The 24,270-nt window shown below is 36.8% G+C and overlaps 1 protein-coding gene across 1 annotated transcript in view; it reads left to right on the forward strand.

Annotated features, from left to right (window-relative positions):
* Positions 1 to 564: 564 nt before the first annotated feature.
* DIAPH2 (diaphanous related formin 2) overlaps positions 565 to 24,270 on the forward strand; it is a gene marked incomplete at both ends in the record, with an annotated part of 142,713 nt that continues 119,007 nt past the window's right edge. The window contains 5 exons of the mRNA XM_079541832.1: positions 565 to 684; positions 13,062 to 13,094; positions 15,347 to 15,523; positions 16,596 to 16,700; positions 20,781 to 20,801. Of these exons, the coding sequence (XP_079397958.1) occupies positions 565 to 684; positions 13,062 to 13,094; positions 15,347 to 15,523; positions 16,596 to 16,700; positions 20,781 to 20,801 (456 nt within the window). The remainder of the gene's footprint in view (positions 685 to 13,061; positions 13,095 to 15,346; positions 15,524 to 16,595; positions 16,701 to 20,780; positions 20,802 to 24,270) is intronic.

The following is a 24,270-nucleotide window of genomic DNA, read 5'->3' on the forward strand; positions in this document are numbered from 1 at the left end:
AACATGCTACAGTTACCCTGTGCACCCAATATACTCCTAAAACAAAACGCAAAGGAACATACTTCAGAAAAACCCCGTGTGCAGCATTGATATTCCACACACGAGATGCAGACCTTTCCTGCTCCCAGCATTTTGAGGAAAAAAAAAACTAAGCCAAGCGCCTTCACAATGAACCCATCCTACTGGTTGGCTCTGTACTACCTAGCCCTGTACCAATCAGCCTTTTATTCACTCTTACATCTTTCCAACTGGAGTTCCTGGTCCCAAAGCTGCACCCCTACGACGCCATTTCCTGGCAAAGCCTCACTGCCCTTTCCGGCCGCCCGCCCTCAGCTCATGCGCACTACGTAAGCGCATGCGCAATAGCGGTCGTCTGTCCGCGCGCATGCCTAGATACGCTCAGCGTCTTAGGCGGTTGATTGGGAGTAGGCGTCTCGAGTACCTCCAGGAACTGCTTTAGCCGCCATGGGGAGACGCCCCGTTGTGGGTGCCGACTCTATGGGACCGTGAGGATACAGTCTTGACGAAAAAGGGGCCTTGTGCCGAGCCGGAGCCGCCGGAAGGATGGAAGATCAGGCAGCTCCGGGCTCTGGGGGCGGCGACGAGCCCCCGGGCCCTAGCAAGATGAACGCGAAACGGAGCGGGCGCTCCTCGGAAGAGGAGACCCGGAATAAGACGAAGTTGGTGAGTGAGCGTGGGGGTGGGGGGAGCCTGGGATGGAGGGGCAGGCGGTCGGACCGGGGGGGCTGCTGGATTCTTTTTTTAGGAAGGGTTTAATAATAGTCTGTGATGGTTTTTGGGTGCTCCTTACTTTCGGGCCGGTGGTAACGGGAGAAAACGTGCGGGGGGTGCGCGGTGCTGGGAGGTGCCGGCTGGAAGGAGGGGCGCGGCGCGGCGCCGGGCCGGGCGGCTGCGGCACCTGTTGCAGTAACCCGGGCCGAGCGGCTCGGCGCTGTGAGCGTGCGCTGTGCCGTGCGGGAAGCCGCGATGCGAGCGGTGTGCTTCACGAGTGAGCTCCCGAGTTAGTGCGAAAATAGTGTATAGCGTTACGTGCATGTCAGGGAGATAAGGAGGCGTGTGTGTGAAGATGCTGGAGTTTTTCTGGTTTCTTTGTAAGGAACAGGTAAACTTTTGATTGCACCAGTCCTCCTTGGACCGGTACTGTTTATAAATCACAGCTGCTTTTTGGTCTTAAGCACTGTATTTCTTATGAACATGCATAGGTACGTTTCAAAGCCACCAGTCCTGTATCTCAAATTATAAATGGAGGAGAAGCAAGAGAAGTTAATTATATCAGTGTTTACTTTGCTTACTTCAGTTACTTATATTTGGTTTAACTTTGAGTGAATTCGTTTTACCCTTATCTTCAGACTGCCTTTCCAGAGAGGCACTGGAGGCGTTAATTAAAACCAGACTGAGACTTCACATTGATTAGAGCATTAATTATAAAGTTTTGGTAGAACTTGTGCGAGCCTTTTCACAGGTAAAACTAAGTTAATATTTATTTGCTCCTACCTTGGATTCCTCTCATTAAGAGTAATGCAAAGGAGCCTTGGGCTGATCAGCTGGAAACCCATTTTTCTTGAAACCCATTAACTTGAAATGCATATGGGGAAGATGTTTATATGGGGCATCACAAATGCGCTGAAAGTGGCAGTCGTTTAAAAGGAAGACAAAACGCTGAATAACTTGAACTTTGCTTATATAGAAGGCAACCACGTATATATTAACTCAGCATAAACAAATACTGTGGTTTATTTTGTTTTCTGGTGCTATTGGAAACAAACTCTCACTTCCGTGCACAGGATACACAGTATCTAAGTTTTTATGCTTAAAGTAACTAGCAAAGCTGCTTGTAGATGTTTCCGAGGGAAGAGATTTTAAAAAGTAGTTTTGTTTGTAGTTTTTGGATGCAGGAGACTCCTTTAATTTGAGGCAAAAAAACTTGGACAGAAATCTTCCATTGCAGAGGAAAGGGCTTTATCCTAATTGGAAATCCAAAATTTTATAAACTTGTGTGAGATGAGCTCAAAATTGGATTGAGCAGGCCAGCTATTTCTATTGCATGCTCTCATCAGTTACTCTAGAGTGAGTAGGGTTGAATTTTTTTGCTACTCCTAGTGGGAGAAATATATCCCACTAGTACTTCAGTTTGTATGCAGACATGCTTTCGGTTTTTGAGGAGATAATTACATGCTAGCAACAACGTGAGTGTGAATGGTGGTACCTTGCTTGAAGTCAGGGCAGATCTGTCTTTCAGAAGGTCAAGTGACTTGCTTCTGATGATATAATTGGGTGGATGTATTGACTGGGTGAGGAGATGTCTTATTTTGGACGTGATGTATGCAAACTCTGGATCAAGCTGTAATGAAGTGGGATGTACTTTTGAGAAAGGATAAGGGTGGAATTAAAGTGTATTTGAAGTTGAGGCAATGTGAGCAGACAGATTTATTACTTAATGGTAATGGTGTCTGTTTGTAAGGGAAGAACAAGACAAACCAGGGAAAGGCATCATTCATTATATAGGAGAATAATCTTTTATAAATTTTGCATTTTTAAACATTGAATAAGGAACTAATTCTGCTGAGGCTAGCAATTTCTTTTGGCTATTCGAGAGCTACCTTGCATGTACTTATCTTTACTGTGCAAATAAGACGGATAGTTGAGACTTCTAAGAAAATCCATGCTACTTGTCCAAGTACGAAATTGTCACTGAGTTTGTAAATGAAACATAAATTTTGGTATGGAAATTTCCTTGGTTCACAGCTTATAATTTACAAACGTTCAATAGAGTTAGATAGATGAATCCACCTGTAGCTTGTTGGCTAGTGTTTGGAACTGTATGATGTACTTAGAGAGGTATGCCTCTTTTCAATAATCGCAAATATAAAGTGGCATACTGAAAGGGACTTTGTGGGACCGGATATGTAGCTACGTATAACACCAGATTTATTTTCAGTGTCTGGCATCAGGCCTTTGGAAGAAGGATGAAGGGGAATGATTTTTATGTGGAATGTCTTAAAGTTCAACAAGGCCAAGTATAAATTCTTGCATGCGTGGGTTGGGGCACAAATACAGACTGAGTGGAGAATGGATTGAGATTAGCTCTGAGGAGAAAGGTTTGGGGATGAAAAGCTCAGTGTCAGCCAGCAGCAGTGTGTGCTTGCAGCCTGGAAATCCAACTGTATCTTGGGGGTGGCTGTATTAAAGGAAACATGGGCAGCAAGTTGAGGCAGGTAACTCTTATTTCTCTAGTAGAGGCCACAAGGATGCTCAGAGAGCTGGAGCATTCTCCTGTGGAGGCAGGTGGAGAGACTGGGGGTTGTTCAGCCCCAGAGAAGGCTCTGGGGAGAACTTTCAGTATTTGAAGAGGACTTGCAGGAAAGCTAGGGACCCTTTATCAGGGTATTGATAGGAGAAGGGGTAATGTCTTCAACTGAAATAGGAATGGTTCAGGTTTGACATTGGGAAGAAATTGTTTACTCAGAGGGTGGTGAGGCACTGACACAGGCTGCCCAGAGAAGCTGTGGATCCATGGAACTGTTCAAGGCCAGGTTCAGTGGGGCTTTGGGTATAACCAGGTCTAGTGAGAGCTGACCCTGCCTATGGCAGGGGATTAGAAATAGGTGATCGTTAAAGTCCCTTCCATCCCAAACAGTTCTATGATACAGTTTTCTGTAAGACAGCTAAGTTGATATTCTCACGTACAATCAAAGTTGAGCTGCATTAGAACTTTTTTTTTTTTTTCTGATTTGGGTTATTTTGAGAGTCATGTAAGTCTAATATAACCTTTTGAACTTGACAGAACTGCGGAGTGGCAATTTAGCTCCAGATTTTGTACTAGTAGTGTGTGTGACTGGGAGTAATTTTTATGAAAATTTTATGTTCCAGGCAACACTGGAAGGGCTCTGATTTAATCTTTTTTCATATCATTTTGTGCTAATGCAAGGACTAGAGGTGGGAATGAGTGCCTAGTGTTTCTGCCACGATTTTTGTTTATAATGGAATGGGCAGGAAAAAATGAAATTGTTTTAATAAACAATCATCTGATCTCATGCCAGCCCTGCGCATGGGCGAGCATGAGACAACAGCGAACAGCTACATATTTAGCTTGGTTTGGCAACAGGCTTGTTTTGCCTATATAGCAGGCATGCTCTTAAATTAGTGGAAACAGACTAAATTAAGTTGTCAGAGAAATTGCTGACACTTCTGGGTTTTAGTCCTTAACTTGGATATTGTTTGCTGTGTCTAACACTAAAGTAAGTATGTAGTAACACTAAAAGAATTATTTAGGTTTTTTTTTGGCTGCGTAGGAAACAGGTACATGCTCAAAAGTGTTGGGTCTGTTTGAATGTGGTTGTCATAGTGTAGCTGAACCCAAATATTTCTCAAGTCTTTTCAAGACTTTTCAAACCTTTCACATGAGGAGCTGAAGCCAGGCTTTTTACAAAAGTTCATATGATGAGAATGGGAGGCAGTGGAAAAGTGAAACAGGAGCAATTCTGAATGGGAATTAGAGGAAAAAGTGATTTGAAAGATGATTAAGCTTTGGAACTGGTTGATCAGAGGTACTGTGTATCTTAGTCATTGGAAAAGTTTGAGACCTGGAAACGTGGACAAAGCTTCTAGCAGCCTGGTTTGTGTTTTGTGTTGACTCAGCTTTTTGAGCAGGAATTAGGGTGAGACACCTGAGATATTTTCAGATGTCTGTGATGATATGAATCAGTGCTTAAAAAGACGTTGTTAGAACAGGATATGTGGTGCTTCCTGATTATTTGAATGCTGCCTAGCTAGAAGTTCACATGGTCAATATTTTTTGTCTGAGTCAAGGTTTTGTAGTATATCCTGTTGATTTTCTATTAGCATAAAAGAGAAGTATTTCTGTGCATGTAGTGGCTAGTGCCACGCTGAAAGCATGCTTCATTACTCCAAGTTAATTTCATCTTTGTGAGGTTTCATCAGTGATAAAAATAACTTAGCAACAATTTTAGTTTTCACAAAGGGCAGTGATATGAGTATGGCACTGTCTTTAAAAGTAGATTGAGACAAAGAGCTTGTAAAATGGGGTAAAAAATGTTAGGGGTAGGAGAGAGATTACTTAGTTGGAATGCAAGTAAATGCGATGATGTGGATTTGATGATTCATCCCACAAGGAGCAACTCATACTTGAGTTTAAAAACGGAAATTGTTTATGCTTCATACTGAAGCATTTTAAACTCTCTGAGCTCTCAGAAATCAATCAAAAACTGAAAATCCAATACTCTGACTAATGTGCCATCAACTAATGTCCAACAGTGGAATAAGGGCTTTTATCAGTTAACGTATATACAGAAGTAAACTGACTGTGCTTGCCTGATAGGTTTCTCAACTATGCTGCTCCACCCATGTTTGGGCAGGAATGCTTTAAGTGAACTGTCAATAGTCTTGAGCACTCAGTGTTTTACAGAACCTACATCTCATGACCTTGTTTAACTCAGGCTGTTGGGTCTCACGCTTCTGTGAAGAGAGAATATGTTCTTTACAGATGACTCCTTTAGATGTTTGTATTCTGCGTACATGAACTATGAGTCAGATTAAGCAGATTTTGGCAAATGAATAAAATGCGTTGTTTGAGATTGCAGTGTGTCTCAGTAAAATCAGTGAATGTCTCAGAGGATTCTTGCTTCACACAACTGAAATTAAGGTGCAGCCATTACTGAAGGGTGGTATTGATGTCTTAAGAAAACTCATTTATTGCAGGAAAGGATACTGATTTGGCAGTAATTCTAATGTGGTGGAGCGGGGCATAGCGCTGACTAGCTTTAGCTTTTAATGTGTGAGTTGATATTGACACTGTTTAAATGAGGTGATAGAGTGATAAGACTATCTGCTTGTGGTAATTGAACTTCCTGAACTACTACTTGTAAGACAAAACTGTAGAGATATTCTGGATGATACAGGAAGCTTTGCAAACAAAGCAGATTCCACAGAGGCAATGTGGAAGAGATTTACAGAGAACTGGCAGTATGCATATCAAATAGGAGAGGTGTTTTCTAGGCTTTAGAGGAGAAACTTTTGTTTGTATATTACAAACAATCTGTAAAACATTAATGATTGTTGATGACTCAGGAGAATGAAAAGATTATACTTAATTATCTTGTGGGCTACAAGGAATCTTCATGTTTTGTTTTTTTTTTAATCAATTTCAATTCTTTAGAAGTAGACAGAAATGTCTAATAAAATTCCTGTGATTCTTTAATTGCTACCCATACCTAGGGACACAATAGAAGATGTCTGTTGCTGCTGAAGCTACTGTTCATTTCAGTTGGTTGTTCATCAGTTTACTTGTTTAAGTTTAAAACCACAAGAAATTAGGAAATTACTAAAATGCATTTTTTTGCATAGTTTTTACAATGTGTGCAGCCTGGTTATTCTTTTATCATTTAATAACTTTATTTTGGAGGAAATAAGCTCACCACTACAACTTCCCTAAATATTACCTGCTCTCCCATTATGAGAAGATTAACAGTTGGAAGTCTTTCCTTGTTGTTTGTGTAGCATTTATGAAGTTGCAGGTAGACAAAGCTAATTTGGACCAACTTCAAATTACATGTTATCTTTTGTATCAAACTGAAATTTTCCTTATGAATGAAATAGTTTTGTTTTTTTTTTTTTCTGATGGTATTGATGGAGAGACCATCCCTAGAGCTCCTGCTCTCATTTATAACTTTCTAATAGTTAATAGACTAAAGTTCTCACTAAACTCACTAAAGTGAGTTTTTAAAGTAAGTCTGTAAAGCTTTGCAGTGGAAAATCCATTATATGGAGGAAAAGGGTGACAAAGAAATGCTGAAGCAGTTGCTTATTTTTTTGGTAAATGTCCTGAATTGAATATGTAGCCAATGTTTGTGGTTTTAAATATATTGCTTACTGCTAGGCTTAAAATGTTTAAGGTGGGCTTAAAAATAGCTCTTAAAAGACAGAGAAGAGTAGGCTATCAGCTTTTCTTGGGCAGCAGTGTTGGCCTAGTCTGCATGCCCACCTCAATGCTTTGATGAGTTTTGTGTGGCAGTAGGACTAATGAGATCAAGAAACAGTACAAAAAAAAAATCTTTTATTTCCTTTCTTCTTTGATTGTTTACTAGAACTCCTAAGTTCGTTTGTTTCCACTATTAGATATGATTGTGACTGCTTGTCAGCCATCTAATAATAACTGTTTAATTCAGCATGGGTTGAAAGCAGAATATTAAATGCACACAAGCAGATCTGAAATGAATTTACAATTGCAATTAAATGGTGTTGTAACACACATCTTGATGTAATCCACAGACTCATGTGATTTGTATAAAAGGAGAAATACCTTGAAAGTTTATTTCGTGAACAAGCAAGCCCACCTGGAAAACATAGGATTTGATAGAGCCCAAGAAGTGTTGGGCCCAACTGGGTGTGGTAACGTTTGGCATTATGGTGCAGTGCATGCTTAAATATTACCACACCTTTCCTGTTACATGAAACAGAGGTGTTCCTACTACTTACTAATATTCAAATGTTCTTTTTGTGTAAACGACACACTTTCTTTTTGGCTTCAGATGATTTTGCAGGAGAGTGAGAGAACAGAAAGTTTGGGGTAATGCTTATTACAAATGGCATCCTTCCTTGTAAGATTCACTCCTTGGTCCTTTCATCAAAGCTCAGTGATTGCAGACAAGATGGTGTTGGAGAAAGTAGTAGGTCTCCTGAGTCTGTGTTTTTCAGAACAGTAAAGTGTGCTTGAACTTGTTCTGAAGATGTAAACTGTAAGGGTAGAATCTCACTAGCTGATTTAAAAAAAAATAAAAATAAAAATAAAAATGAAAGGAATCCTGCCTTCTGTTCCTCAGGGTGATTTTTTTTTTTTTTTTTTTTTTTTTTTTCCTTTAACAATTGTACTTCTACTCCTGTCTTGATTGCAGTGGAAATGTAAAGTTGTCTCTCTACAACAACAACAAAAAAAACCAACCTAGTATCATACTTTATTCTCATATAAAAAGGAGAATTAATGTGAGAGAACTTGGCAAAGTGGAACTATCAAAGCAGTGTTCTCTCTTAGTCTAAGACAAATTTCTAAATAAAATTAGTAAGCTTGAAACAGTAGAGAATTAGTACCACAAAATGCGAACACTTGGGGCTGTAGGGCTGGAGGCATACAAGCAATGGAGCAGCAGTTGTAGTTTTGTTATGTGGGCCAGTGGAGTTGCAATAAATGTGCAGGTGGATATAGGTTGAGCCTTGAAGGCTTGTTCTTTCCTGTTTCTTCAGGATTTAGCTAGTTAATTGCTAATCACTTTGTACTATGTTGGATTGCACTTACAAACCACATTATAATGAATATTTAGGCATAAAAATGAGAAGAAATAACTGGAGACCTTAAATATTCCTAGTGATGCCTCTTGATGACACCTCTGTGCCACAGCTTGTTGGTTACACATTTACAACCGTGTACATTTTGGGGACAATTGTGAAAGAGAAAAATAAGTACTTTGGTCAGGAGAAATGTTAGGTGTAGAGTCTTTCAGTTAGCAGTATGGCGAGAGCTAATGATGCTTATTAGAATATTGACATTCAAAGATGTCTGTAGTTTTTGTTCCTCACAAAGCTATGTTCATGAGGAAAAAAGCGAGCACTAATACAATGTGAGGTTCACTAGATACGTATAGTTACCTATATAATATAGTTTTCTGCTTTTGTTACGTTTTGGTTCTTCAGATTGTGCCATGATTTACTTTCATTCTGTAGGATTTAAGTAACTTCTAAAATAACTGTGGCTTCATAATAGATCTGTGCTGGAATATTTGCATTCAATTATGTGTGAGGAGATGAAAATTTGACAGATATTAATAGTTCAGACAGTTACATGTAGCGTTCCAGTTGTTAGAATAGGTAAGTATTTGCATAAGAAAGAGCATATGGAACTGCAATGGTTGTCAGCAGTGTAAATGCAGAAAATAATCAAATCCTATTTCTTAATGTACTTGAATTGCAGAGCTAGGCATATGTATTGATGCCACATGTATTTAGTTTTTGGGCCACATATCCAAATACCAATGCGTTTATAGTAGACCTAAATAACTTCATATTCAAGTCTAATAATTTTGATACTGCATACTTGAATGGTTTTTTTTGAAGAACAATGTTTATGGGGAAAAAAAGGAACTGAGGTAGTTGAGTGTCAGTTACATTTCTTGTTTTCCTTGATAAGAGAGCTTACTTCATAAGCTACAATTCCTAAGCTTTATTTACTATAAACTTGGTACGTTAGAAGTGCATTCAAATAATTTCAAAAATCCTTTCAGATGCATATACAACTTTCTGTACCTATTTTGTGCTCGGTGGAATTCCAGACATAATTTATTAGAGAGTTGTCTGTTATTGTGCTGGTATTGTGCAGGATACCTTGTCAGTATCAGCATATTCTTTTTATTGCACCTAGATTTAGGTTTGGAAGAAAATTTCTTTTTTTTTTTTTTTCCTGTAAGAGCAGGCTGAAATCACTCAATCAGTCATTGAATCAACTTCTGGGACTGCATTACAAGTGCATGCAGTGTAGCACTAAAGGTACCAGTGTGGTAGATGGATTGTTTGAATGCTGATGGACTGGCAGAGCATTTGTTGATTTTTTTTTTTTTTCTTTTTTTTTTTTTCCTGCTGGCAGTGCCTGTCAGTACCATATTAGGCCCTGCATCTCTGCTAGCTACTTCTTTTCAAAAATACAACTGTTTGACTTCTGAACTCTTTTTTTTTTTTTTTAAGCTTAGGGAATGTTTTTTAAAAAAAGCTGAGTTATTGTGAGGCACATTTGAAGTAACATTCTGGAACACTGGTTTTGATCTAGTTTTTCCAAAATAATTCTTGACTTCTTAAGTGCAAACTTGATCTCAGTTTGATGCTTGCATACAAGCTATTGTTTAAGCTTTTTCATTACAGTGTAACAAAGATATTTTGCTAGATAGCAATACTTGATTTGCATCAAATTGGCTCTACGTATTCCTTTCTTTTTCTGGCCTATTCTGTGTGCAAGAAGCTCTTCTGTACAGATATATTATGGAGCATATTAGACTGTGTAAAAGCTATCATAAAGCTAATGAGTTTGGCCAATTCAGTGTAGCAAAAATAAGTTGCCACCTTATATCTATTTTTAAGAACTGGGGATAATTTTTTTTTTTATTGTGAGGTTGAACTTCACTCTTACTGAAGAGTTTTTACCCTTTTCAATGCATGCAGCTCTTTTAACTACAACTATATGCTTTGAACCTTGCATTGATCCTTTGTTGAATGATTTTTCTTTTAAGATAAGCAGTGTGTGGTTAACTTTAAAAATGAGAGTTCTTTTTAAGTCACTGAGCTACTGCGCTTTGTTTCGAGAAAATTCTCTAATTCTTACATGCAAGTCTGTGTTGGTCATTCCTGTATGCTTGTTTTCCAATTGGGAGTGCCCAAAAGTATAGCCTAGTAAAAGTGGTGGGCTCAGGATGTGGACTACAGTGCAACTTACTAATCACAGCAGCTGCTTAAACTGAAATTACAGCTGTTGTGATATACACAAGGGCTTTCTCCTCCTTTTGCCGTTCTTTCCTGTTTATAGCAGCTTCCTGGGCAAGTTCTTTGTCCTATGGGCAAGAAGGAAATGAAGCAGGATGTGAATAGAGAGGAATTACATTGTACATAGTAATGAGGAAGCCAGTAGCATCACTTTACTTTGATACAGTTGGGAATTCTTGTTAAAAAGGAGCAGGAATTCAGGATTCCAGGTGCTTGTAATGGACTATGAGGAATGCGAAGTGTTGTTAAAGGAGGAAGTAAGCAAGAACAGTTGTATTATCATAATGCTGTAATGTTTTATGTGCTTAAATTACCCATGAACAGTTACATACTATTAATTTTTTTGTGAAACAATAGTTTTTAAATGTTAACTGATGGTTTTACTGCTTATCTCAAATTTATTCAGGAATTAGCTTGAATCTCAGAGCAGTGTAAATTAACCTTAATGGAGTTGGGAAGCCTATCTTATGTGCCCAGGCTTTTTATGAAGTTCAACTATGAATGCATAGGTTAGGAATTAAAAAGGTCAGAGTTAAATAGTAATCAGTTTACAGAAGGGAACTTCATCAACGCATAATGCTGTACTTCCACATCTGTTATTTGGGAATAGTTCTACTGTGTTGTAAATAAATTGGACAGTGGAAGTGCAACTGTTCATGAAAGAGAATGTCCTTTGTTGAGGACCAGTGTACAGTATGATTACTATGCCTCAGTTTTCTCTTCCCTCCTATTTGAGAGCAATGCTGAGGCAGTCAGTGCTCCAGCTCAATGTTTTTAGCTTTCTACCCCTCTGCTGATATTAGTCACAAAGCTTGGTGACCCTCTGACTTTCACGTGGAAGTTGCCTGTCGTCTTTTCCTGGTATTGCTCACTTCTGAATGGTCCATCTCCTCTTGGATGTGGGAATAAAGTACAGTAATTGATATCTTCAGCAAGCTTGGTAAGGATTAATCTCCTTTTGTCTTGTAGTGCTGTGGCTGTTTTATAGGTGGCTGAAAGAATAATGCTGGAGGACCGACTGTGAAAACTGTGATATCTTAAACTTCCTCTTGGGCAGGAAAACTTTTGGTTTCTGTTTTTACATGAGATCAAAAGCAGTACTTAAAAGACAGTGTGATTTCACTGTTAGTGTAAGAGGCTGTCAATCTGAGTGTCAGTGCGAATCTGCAGGCACAACTGCTTTGCCTCTGCCTCTAGCTAGGATCACTTTCACCTGTTAAATGTGGTGCTTATCTTGAGTAGCTACAGGCAGCTCTGTACCTTGTGTACTGTAAGGAGTTTGGAGAAGTGAGCTGGAGATGTCTAAGAGGAAAAAGGGTGCGAGGTATCTTGCTTTCATATTCAGTATTTTGCCCAGAGGATTTTGAGTGACAGATGCAATATAAAGGTAGAGATGGAGTAGGTTATCCTGCTGGAAGTTCTGGGAGAGATTGACAGTGCTAAAATGAAAGGTGGAAAAAGGTATTTTTGGTAGAAGTGACAGCTGAAACATACCCTGAGTTCCAGAACTTATTGCTTACATAGCTGTCTCTGAAATCATGGTTGGATATTTTTCCTCTTGATCTTCTTGCTGAATAATCTTCATTTTAGAAAGTCTGATCAGACTAAGGGCATCTTAGTTTTAATTTCAATATTGGAGTATTTTACTCCTGACTCATACTAAATTTACACCTTGATAATATGTAAGAGGTGTAGCTGGAAGGAACATGTTTGAGATGCAGTTAGAAAGGTAGGAGATCTATGTTAGCATCTGGAGTAGTAAGAGAAAAATATTCTAGCTGTGTGTCCAGAGTCTGACTGGGAAGGAGTGTGGTGTTTGTTTATTTATTTATTTATTTTGTTTAACACTCCAGTTGCTGCTGTGTTTTTGATAAGTGACCAAGACAGTTTCTATAACACACCAGTGTTTTAGCTTTGACTAATTAGTGCTTTTACAGTGTCAAGGATCTTTTTCTTGTTTCTTACAACTTCTCAGTCAGTAAGCTGGGGGTGGGAGGGAGGCTGAGAGGGGGCACAGCCAGGACAGCTAACCTGCACTCATCAAGGAAACATTCCATGCTGTGTTATATCATACTCAGCCATAAGACTAGTTGGGAGTTTTGCCCAAGTAGCAGTTGCTTAGAGTCTATCTGGGCATTGGTCTGAATGTGGTGAGTTGCATCTTCTGTATCCAGTTGGGGTTTTATTTTACTTTTGTTTGTTTTCCTTCACTCACTAAACTGTCTTTAAGTGAACTCATGAATTTTGTTTTACTTTTGGCCTTGTAACACTGATTCTGTTGGGGTGTATGGGTGAAAGGAGTGGGCCTTGCATGCCAGCCAGCGTCAATCCACTGGTGAGAATACATCTGAATGTTTATTTTTCATCAAAGTTTTTAAGAGTGAACCTGTTGTTCCTCCTTCCTACGTTTTTAATGTTAAAGTACATGAAATATAGACTTCTTTATTCTAAAACAGTAGGTAATTTTTTTTTCCTTTTATTTGTGTGTGTTTTTGTTTTGATAGAATATCCAAATAAAAACTTTGGCAGATGATGTGGTAAGGTCTTTGGAACGTCTTAATTTGCAATGATAACTCACACTGCATGCTGTCTTACTCCAAATGTTGTGGACAATATGACACGTTCTTATAAGGATATAAAGCATTACATTTTAGAAAATTGAGTTACTGTACTTCAGTGCCTTCATTTGAAACAATTTGAGAAGCTTCTTCAATTATTTTTCAAATTGGTATCATTGAGCATATTCAAAATATTTTGCTAATGCTATGGATGTGTTGAAACTGTTGGTGTTATTTCCTTTGGCCTTCTTTTCAGTGGTAGAGATCTACAGCGGTTCTTCAAAATTAGCCAAATGATCCAAATGGAATTACTTAGGCTAATGAAAATGCACTGCATTTCAAACACCCACTTTGTATTTAGAAGCATTAAGTTGGTAATTTTGAATACTTCCATATGCTTGATATTATTTCATTATTTTGAAATAGACTGTAGTAAAATTACCAACCTATGCTTTCTCTATCCGGAAGTTAAGCCATGCTAGCCATTCAGTTATATTTAGCCATATTACTTATCTGTGAGATTCTTTTGTCTTTGAAGTGGTCTTACGTTGCAGTGCAGTTAAACAAATTTGTTGTTAATGAAACATCACATTACAATGAAAAGTGATCTTAAGTAACTTTTTGACTGCTGAAAGGGCACTTATTAAAGAGGAGGATGAATAGAACTGCATTTGATGTCGGTTGGTTAATTTGGGTTCTGTCATTCCAGCATTATGTAATATCTTGTGGCATTTTCAGTAGATATGCCCTAATTTCAATTATAAGAGAAAAGTGTGTTTAGTGTATATTTTTTGTCTTTTTAAAGGCTGTTATAATATCCTTTTAAGTAATGTGTTTCTGTCCACAAATTTAAGACTTATTAGAGGGAGGGAGGAGAAAAAAATCCACAAACAAACATAACTCCCTAAGAATTCAGGGGGCTGGCAGCTTATCTAGGGATACTCACTGTTCACGAATTTGAAATAAAGATGACATCAGAAATCTCAAAATAAAACATACAGAAAAACAAACAAACAAACAAAAACCTCAAACAAGCAGAAACAACAAAAAACTACTGCAATAGAATGAAAGAGGAAAAAATAAACAATTACTGTAGCTTGTATTCCAAAGTACTTAAAATTCTCCACTATGATTTAGACTAATCTAAAATTAATCCAGATTTCCTCCAAATTAAATACTCCTTTGAATTTGTTGTGTCTACAGATATTCTGTAATTTCAGACAACATAAATTTTGTTTTATATGTCTTGATAGATATTGTGGTAAATGCTATGAACAATACTGGTAACTCTACTTAAGCTGCTGTTACATGAAAGCACGTCTTAATAGGCTGTTCCATGCCTAGAACAAATATGCTAGTATTTGTTGATGGAAACAATTAATTTACCAAATCTTATGTAGAGCTAACATTCACAGTGTATATGTATGTATGTTCATGCATATATATTGACCTATCTACTTAGCTTCTGTCTATTACAGCAGTTTTACTGAAATAATTTCTAACTCTTTATCCATCTCTGTTTAGAGTAGAGATAGATTTTAAATAATACAGTGACAATTGGCCCTGTAAGGAAGGTGTACTTTTCGGTTGTTTCCAATATTAACAAATTAACTGGATAAGCATGCTTAATAAAAATAAAAAAGGGAAGGGGGTTGGGTGTGTGGTATATAACAAGTCAGCCTTAACCAGTGTCATTCTGTGGTACGCTTTTACTAATGTCTCTCACACGTATTTAACTGTGAATGGCTGCTTCTACGTGAGTAATCTGTTACATTGCTTTTGAAAATTGCCTATTAGTTTCAGGAATCTGTGCACAAAAGCACTTCAAGGAATTGTGAATAGCATTAATTCCTCTTCAAAGTTTATCTTACATCCGCAGGATTGTTTTTATCAATCTGAACTTGTGAATGCTTTCTTTCCAGCACTAGCTTTTTCAATTATCCTCTAAAGCTGTAGAGCTCTAGAGGTGAGGTAACACTGGATGTACCTTTGTGGTTCCATATTTTCTTCTCAGGATAATTAGGGAGTAAAAGATCAAGATCTTGAAATTTGACACAGGTAGTATACTTTTGAAACTGTGAGTAATAGTCATATGCCTTTTGCTCAAGTTGTTTGAGTTTTAGCTCTGCTGCTGAAATTATTAAAAAAATGTGTGTATTACTACCATGCAATAAATATCTCTGCTTTTTATCTGTTGATCTCTGCTTATTTTCAAATGGATATCTTTGCAGCGTGACAGAATAACGAGCTTCAGGAAATCAACAGTGAGAAAAGAGAAACCGTTAATTCAGCACCATGTTGACACACAACCTACTATTAGTGAAATTCCAGTCGCCCAGGCGCTTCTGGATGAACGGTGCATGAACTTATCTGAAAAGGAGGTTATGGATCTCTTTGAAAAGATGATGGTAAGGTCTTTTATGAGTGTGTGTTTGAGTTTATTACATACTAGTAACTTCAAAATGTTGATTTGGAAGTACTGGCGCATAAACAATTGAGTGACTTAGAATGCCCATGTAATTTAAACATAAAGAATACCAGCAACTTTTTTAGAGGAAGCAAAAGAAAAAGGCAGAAATAAAATTAAAAAACAAGCTACTGCTATTGGTTATTCATTAAGATAACTGATAGTTATCCTAATAGCAGTCGTTAGATATTGTTGAGAGCTGGTTTTTAATAAATTGATTATTAAGTAGAAACACATGCTTAGGGGGAGATTTATGTTAGGTATTATGAACAAGTTCTTTACTCTGAGGGGTAAAATAGGAGTGAGGCACTGGTATAGGCTGTCCAGAAAAGTGGATGTCCTGTCCCTGGAGGTGTTAAAGGCTGGGCTGGATGGGCATGGGCAGTCTGATCTGGGAGGATACAACCAGTCCATGGCAGGGTTAAGAAATGCATGGACTTTTAGATCTCTGAAAGCCTAAGCTATTCTGTGAGACTATCTATGATTTATGCAAATTTTATTTATCTAGTAGGATGCTGCGTTTTTAGTTTTTTTTAGGGTTGTTTTAAATGTGTTACATGGAACACTTTCACATCTAGCCTTGTTGTAAGTTAGTAGTCTTTGTAATCTCAGCCTCCTGGTTAGATATAGCAGGGATGTTGTCAGTGTTAATAAGTTTGGTTTTTTTTTTTTATCTTTATAAGAAACAGCAGGAATGTGGTAGGCTTATTGAATACTTGTGTTCAATATTCTAGTTTAATTTTTGAGTTAAATTTCATTAATGGTAACTGCTGCTAATGTAGTCATGATTTTGGCTAACTCTGGAGAACACCAGATGCTTGAAGGAACAGAATTAGTTGAGAAAATCAGGTAGATCAGAATTAAACAGATTGAAATACAGATATGCTTGAAGAAGTATCTTCTGTTTAAAAATGAGCAGTTTAAATAGGAAAAGGAGTATAAAAGTAGCAAAAAAAAGCCACCATCAACAAAAAGAAATTAAAATCCTGGTGTCGTATGGTCTTTCTCTACAGGAGGACATGAATCTTAATGAAGAACGGAAAGCTCCTCTAAGAGAGAAGGATTTATCCACAAAACGTGAGATGGTTGTCCAATACATTTCTGCTACTGCTAAATCCGTAAGTAGTTGTCTCTCCAGGACAGGTGGAACTAATAACTTCTTTTTTTTTTTTTGTCTTGATTTACCTCCCAAGAAAGGGGAGGCTGCAAAAAATCTCTACTGTCTGCAGCTGTATCTACAACTGTGTCTGCAAATTTGCATTTTGTTTTCTGAGCAGTGTGAAAACTAAATGCTGTTCTGTAAACCACAAGAAATTGCAAATCTACTCCTCTAGAGTAGTGGATAGGTAGGATTTTTGTGCAATTGGCTATATGAATCTTTGTAATGAAAAGGACTTGGAAAGGGCAGCATGACTTCATAGTTTCAGTAATGACATCTGTACAATTTTCAGTGGTAAAGAGTAAAAATATTGAAAGGATTTCAAATTAAAATTAAGTCAGTATTTTAGCTTAATTTGAATATGTTGAGTAGTGTAAGTGGCTTTGAGATGGTACTAAATACTCTGCTAAGAAGTATCCTGAAGGTACATTATGTTGTTCCTTTAGTGAAAAGATTGTTGCAAAATACAACTTGAAAATGTTTTTGAATAGAAAATTATATATTCAGACCTTCTAATTGTGTTGGTGATTCTATATGAAGAATTTTTGAAGTTGATCTATTTCAGGGTAATGAAAATGTATGGTTCAACACTTGTTGAACCACTTGAACCATGAAGAGACATAATTTCAAATACTGCAGAGCTGCAGTTTATTTTCTGCAATAGTGGGACTATTACCACTGAATAGATATAAAATGAAACTGTAAATGCCTTTTCTCTTTTTAAAAAAATTGACTATGGCAAATATTGTTATTTTTACATAATAAGAGAATGTATCACAAAACTACACGGATGTTGTATGAAACAAAAATGCAAATAGATGTTTTGATTTCACTACAAATTGCCTGCACTCTGATTTGTGCCTCTATTTGCTGTATATAGAACTTTAAAGAAGCTTGTACTGAATTCTAAGGAATTAAATAAATAAGCTACGTCTTATCTGCACTGGGAGCAAGTGGTAGGGGAGGGTAGCTTTTCATATTCAAGGAGCAGTAGTATCTTCACATGATGAGATCTGTTGTCGGTGTATTTCTTGATTTAGATAAATATGTATGGTTTTATTTAGAAATTAGGATAATATGTAATTATTTTTTTTTTTAACTCTTAGCCTTTTATGGCAGTAATATCTTACTAGAAATTAAGCCTGTTAAGTAGAATAATTCTTCAGATACCTAACAGCTGCAGCACTTCTTTCTACGTAGCTGAGTATCCTTTCAAGAAACAGATAACATTTATTAAATATCTGCTTCTTGATTAAATGAGCTTTTAGCTTTTAGAATCAAGTGGGTGGAGTTAAATTTCAAGAAAAAAAAAATCAAAACTAGAACCTAATGCAATTGTTAAGCCTAATTGCCTTGCATTAAAGAATATGAAGTTATATGAAGAAAAACTTTTGCAAATGATGACCTATGCTTCTGGCAGTGGTGATCTTCCTGCATGTAATTATTTTAAACAAAATCAGCAGTCTTTTACTCTGTCATGTGAGTAATCAACTGCTTCAAGCATTGTATTGCTAAACATACAAGTTAATTGAAAACTATTCATGCTTATGGAGTGTATCTTAGAATATTTTCAGTTAATGTAGTTTGCCTAGACTCTCTGAGAACTATTGCTTGTGTTGTAACGTTTTGACTTTGTTTGCTAATCAGTGTTATTTCTCAAATTTTTCTTAATAAACAAGAGTATTTTTGTTGAAGCACTAGTAATTTTCATAGTGGAAGTACCTGCAGTTCTTTCCCAAAACTAGTTAGGAGATGGTGCTCTCTTGTTTGTAATGGTATTGGAATGTAGTCTCTTGATTAGTATGGTACAGTAGTAGAGTAAGAAAAGCATGGCTACCACTGCATGTCTAGCTGCTGAAAGTTTAAACAAACTACATTACTACCACCATGTGAGCTGCAGCATGGGGGGAGGTAACAGAATTGAGAACACATTAGCTCACTGACAATTGAAGTGGAAGGGGAAGAGAGGGGACAACCCACCAAACTAAAATCCCAAATATGTGAACATACGCTTTGATCTTGTCAGCTCCAGTGTGAATGTTCTATAGGTATACAAGATATTTTTTTCTAATAGAAAAAGGGCTTGTATCTGACTCTATACACTCCTTGCAATTGAATCACAGCATTTGAATGAAGTGTTTAAAGTTGTTTGGAGACATGAATGACATTTTTTGTCACTTCATACCCTAAAAATAGCTAACATCTTAATTGAACTACAACTCAAATGTAAAAGTATTGATTGGGGTCTTATAATAATGCAAAGCTTTGTTTTCATTTTTAATTACACCTTCTGTTTAATTAAATTGTTATGCTGACTTAGTTGAATTCAAGCCCTAACTAGTTTATACTGCATCTTGATTTGGCAAACTTTTATTTTCCTCACACCACCTTCAGCTTTGTCCTCTGTGAAATTGCTCACTACATAAAAAATGATATTTCTTAATTTTTCCTCCCTTTCTTTGGTCACAGATAACTATACATTTTTCATCTTTTCTGTACTGAAGATACTTGGGCTTTTTCTTCTGCTTAGAGCTCATGGCTTGTGAAGCACACTGGACAATTGACGTGGCTTTTCCAGTTCCATTCCATGTTTGTTTTAGTTAAAGCTTTTGAGCTCTCCATTCATCTGAAATATGACTCTCATTTACTCCTGCTGTCTTAACCAAACTTAAAAGTCAGTGCTTCATATCCTTTGCCTTGTATGCCATCTGCAGCACGTTGTCCATGCTTTTCTGAAACACTCTGCTGTCCTCAGAGTTCTGAGTGAGAAAGAAACTTGATTTCTCCCATGGATGAAAAAGACTTTCCTTTTCCTTGGAGGACAGAGGAAGCAGGGAAGCTAATAGGCTGGATCCTTTGATGTCAAGTGCTTAATCTGTGGTTGTGATTTCTTCTATCATTTGAAAATTGTACTTCGGAAACGGTGAAGGCTCAGAATTCTGTTTCAGAACTGAATTTATTGACGTCTTGTGTTGTATTGAATGAGTTGAACATTGATGAGAGAATTCTGTAAATTAGGAAGAAAGATTTCCTGTCTGGTGATGACAGTTCATCTTGTGCTTCTGGAGGAAGCTTCATCAGCACAAGGAGAGAAGAGGTGATTGTGAAAGACTTGCAAGGACTGTCTTCTGAAAGGGTTCCAAAATGAGTAGTGGAAAATATGAGTAGAAAATGAATCAGGTAGAGGCTAAACAGATAGCATCAAATTCAGATCATAGCAAGTAGCTGACAGGGAAAGACCTACAGACTTTTCTATAGTACTAGATTTTAGAGGAACATGGCCATTTGCACAAAGTAGTAGAACAGGGCCAAGGTGTGCTGATTTTCTGCCAAGTGTTGAGTCTGTATGAAGTCAACTTCTTGTTTTAATATGCAGAAATGCTGTTTGATGGTGAAAAAGAGAAAATGTCAGTTTGTAAATCACTGGTTAATCATCCATGTAATTAAAAGTATCCATACTGAGCATTTGAGGAAAAAAGCTGCATGAGTTTTTCTGAAATGCATGTTAGATTTATAACTGTAGGCTGTTTTTGATTGTGAAAAGTTAATTAAACTCTATGACATCATCTAAGTAGTTCAAAAGTAGCATTGTAAATGAAGTGTTGTATGTACAAGAAAGTCAGCATGACATTTGTTTTTCCTGTTGCTTTCTCAGTGTCATATGTAAAATATTTGACCTGATCATTTGAACAATATGGCATATCTCTTAATCTCTCAAGATGTTGATGTCAAGCTAGGTATTTAGCTACTTGTTTATAAATGGGTAAAATACTGATGATTCATCAGTGGAACATAATTTCAAATCATTTTTCCTACAGAAGAAGTACTGTTTTCCTGTTGAGGAACTGTAACTCTTAAACATTTTGATTAAAAAAAAAAAAAAAAAAATAGTAATAGTGTACTAATAAGTAATAAGTATGCACTGAAAAAGAAATTGTGTGATGCTACATCCTACTAAGTACTTTGCTGTGTTTATTTATGTATTATTATTGTTATCTTTTTCACACAATAACTTCTCTTGGCTGACCACTGCATGCAGATAGTCGGAAGTAAAGTTCCGGTGAGTATAAACATGACAGTTTTGTTTCCTTCTTACGTTTTGATTGTCAGAGAATAGGTTAGAATAATCTGGACTTCTGTCATGGATTTAAAAGTTTAGTGGGCATCGGTGCATCCTTCTTTCATCAAAATAATTATCAACTACCAAAATCAGATTTGCTTTACCATTATAAATTCATTTAGAGGGATCCTTTTTGATTTATTTTTTTTTAAGGATCTGTTTTCAGAGACTTGAAAATGAAAATTCATGTTGTTCATGGTGAGCAACAAGTACAATTTAGCCTTACCTTGTTATTGAGGGCAGTCAGTGGAAATTTTAAGCTAGGTGTTGGCACGTTTCAATCTGTTTAGATGTGGATTTTTGTGATGTTCTAGTTGTTAGCAGTCATGGGTAGTTGTAAAAATGTCACTTTTTGGGTATCGGTGTAAATAGGATTAACATAGAGGATAAGTAGTTCAAGATGAGATCACTTGCAGCGTAGCTTTTCTCCTAATAGGTTCTCTGTTACATTTTATATTAAGTCATTGTTGAATTTAGTAAGGTTTAGTTTTCTTAAACAAGAACTTGAGATTTCATTTACAGGTAAAATTCGGGAAAAAGGATACAAAAGACTTTCTGGGAGTTATTACATTTTAAATGATCCCTGAAAATAGAAATGGAAAGATTTTAATTGTAGCGAAAGCAAGCTTTTCAAGTGTAGCAAGGTTTAGTACTTAGATTGTATTCAGTACTTCTGTTTTATAGTTAACAGGAAAAGCCCTCAAAAAACCAAACAGCCTCTGACAGAAAACTGCCTAACAGTTACCTCAGAATTTTTATTAATCTCCAACCAGTTTCAAGTAATTCGTGCTCCCATGTTATTTCCTTAAAACACAAATAGATAGGAAGAGCTTTTTTGTGAAGAAATTTAATGAGGGAAAACAGTTAATGAAGTACAGAGTATAGGTGGATGTTTTCATCTTTATGCCTGTTCTTGCTCTTTGTCAGACCTCAAATTAACAGTCATGCATTAAAAGCATGTTTTTGCACAAATAATTTGCAAAATAGAAAATAACAAATGCACCTCTTAGTGTATGGCTTCTGTATCTTATTGTTTAAATAATGCATGTATGTTGTGCATCTTCTCAGTATGGCTTTGTTTTGTTTGTTTTTTATTGGATTAATCTGCTGGAAGCTGAGTGCATCTGTGAGCATTAATGTTGTACTCTCAGAAGTGGAATGATAACATTAAAAAATAACAGCTGTTATTTTTAACTTGCTGTTATTACTTATTTTAACTTACTGTTCTGTAAAGGCCTCCAGGCAGACAGAGCCTCCTGGGTGACAGACAGCTATCTTGTTCACTTCATTTTTTTGTTGTGTATGTCACATACAGTTATTTTCCTGAAGATTTACAGTTCTTATGTCTAGGAATGAGAACTTTGGACTGTTGATAGTATTACTATTGCGGAGATTGCAGTAGTAATTCTCTGCAACTTGCAGAGAAAGGTTGCCTGTTTTGTAGAGAATGCAGAGGTTTAACTTAAGCTTAACTAGAGATGTCACATGCTGCTGCCGCTTTCCATTTCAGCTGACTGTTTAGCTACCTTTCTTGTCTTTTCAGGGCGATGATAATTCCTTTGAAATGGCAGCTTTAAATATGTTTGTCTGTGAGATGCTTAATCTGGATATTCTGTTGTGGAGTTACATTGTTGGTGCTGTTTGTAATAGGTTTTCATGTTTCTCTACAATATGAGAGATGAAGTGGTTATGTACCAGGTGAAGTCTGTATTTCTGATATAGGAGCTGATGCAATGTTTACTCATGCGTGAACAAATAAACAGAGCTGCCACACATAAAACTTACATCATTGGGCTTTGTTGTGTGCTAATTAAAATTTATTTTCTCACCATATTAATGGACAGTATGTAAAACCCTAATAATTTGTTGAGAGGGAGAGGGGGAAGTATAAGCTACTACTGCCATTATATTAATATTACGCAGATACCAGTTGGTTCTGTAACAGGTATGGTAAATTGAAAGAGGTGACCATCACGACTTTGTGATATTCCTGATCTGCTTGATCACTTAAATAGTGTCAGTGTAAGCAGAGTAGTTAAAACATCTTGAGTTCTTGAGCTGAACACAGCTGCAGTTTGAGATCTAATGAGATCTTAACTATCTGGTATCCCAAAGAGGAGCAGCTTGTGCAGTTTTTTCTGGTCTCATATTTTAACTGTTAAAGCCCATCCATTTGATGTGGATGTGTTCAACAGTTCTTCACCACTAAGCGACAGAATACCTGCTTATTTCTCAAGAAGCTTAAAATGCTTTTGAGTTCCTGTTTTGTTGGACAGTAGTTCTCAGGCTTGTTCACTGGCCTCCTCTGGTGACATGTCTGAGTAGTGTATAAAGCTGGGCACCTGCAAAGACCCCTTTAATATTTAATGTCACTGGTTGAGGAGTTTTTGTGTAGCTAGCTTTGAGATCACTTGTCAAAATAGACGAAGAGAAGTTGCAAATAAAAATTTTAGATCTTTAATTATATTGCTTGGTTTTCCAAAGAATAAAAAATTGTATAGATGCAAAGACATGCTTACATTTTTTTCTTCACTGTGTTCTGTATTGTAAGCTGTATGTCCTGTCACTGTTATCTTTCAAAGCCTGGAATATATGCAGCACACAGTTGAATTGATTAGGTTCCTTGAGAAAGCAAACTACGTTTTCTTTTATACATTTGTTTTCTGTGATACCTCCAGGAATTCCTTTTAGCATGTTTCTTTTCTTTCCAAGTTCATAATTTCTAACTTCTTCAGAGAAGAATTTTACATGTGTGACCTAAGCTTTCATTTGAGTGATTGTGAATGATTCATGATTCATAATAATGAAGCAATTACGTACCTTAGTTGTAATACTGAGGTGAGTGACTGTGAAGTAAATCAGTATGAAAATCAAAGGGGTTAGAAATTAATCTCTCCAAGTTCTAGTCTGCGACCAATTCTTTGTACTTCATTTTTGACTTTGATCTTATCAGAAACTCATACATGGAGCTTATTACTTAACTGAGCCTTTGTAGTCCTCTTTTTTTTTTTTTTTCCTAGACTGTGCATTCAAAATAACTGAAAAATATGTATATTAAAACCTGAGCCATGTAGAGGCATAGCATTACTCAGAGCACACAAATCAAACTCTTCTTGAATAAGGAAATAGAAGAAACAGTTCCTGGTTGTAGTGTTTCATTTAGCATGTCTAGAGGAAGGATGGGTTGAGTGAGACTGAGAAAATGCTTGCAGAAAATAATCCTGTTAAGAAGCTGAGAATTCCTTAGCATAATTTGCAGTGTTTGAATGAAGGGCTTTGAATGGATTTTGAACCACCTGTTCTGAAGAGGAGAAAAGGATAAAAGGGAAGAAGAGAGATTTCTTATTGTTATGCAGTTAAAGATGCTTAGTACTGCCAACAATGGAGAATACCTGTTCCATAAAACACG

The sequence above is a fragment of the Tetrao urogallus genome (genome assembly GCF_951394365.1).
Source record: "Tetrao urogallus genome assembly, chromosome: 13".
NCBI lineage: Eukaryota > Metazoa > Chordata > Aves > Galliformes > Phasianidae > Tetrao > Tetrao urogallus.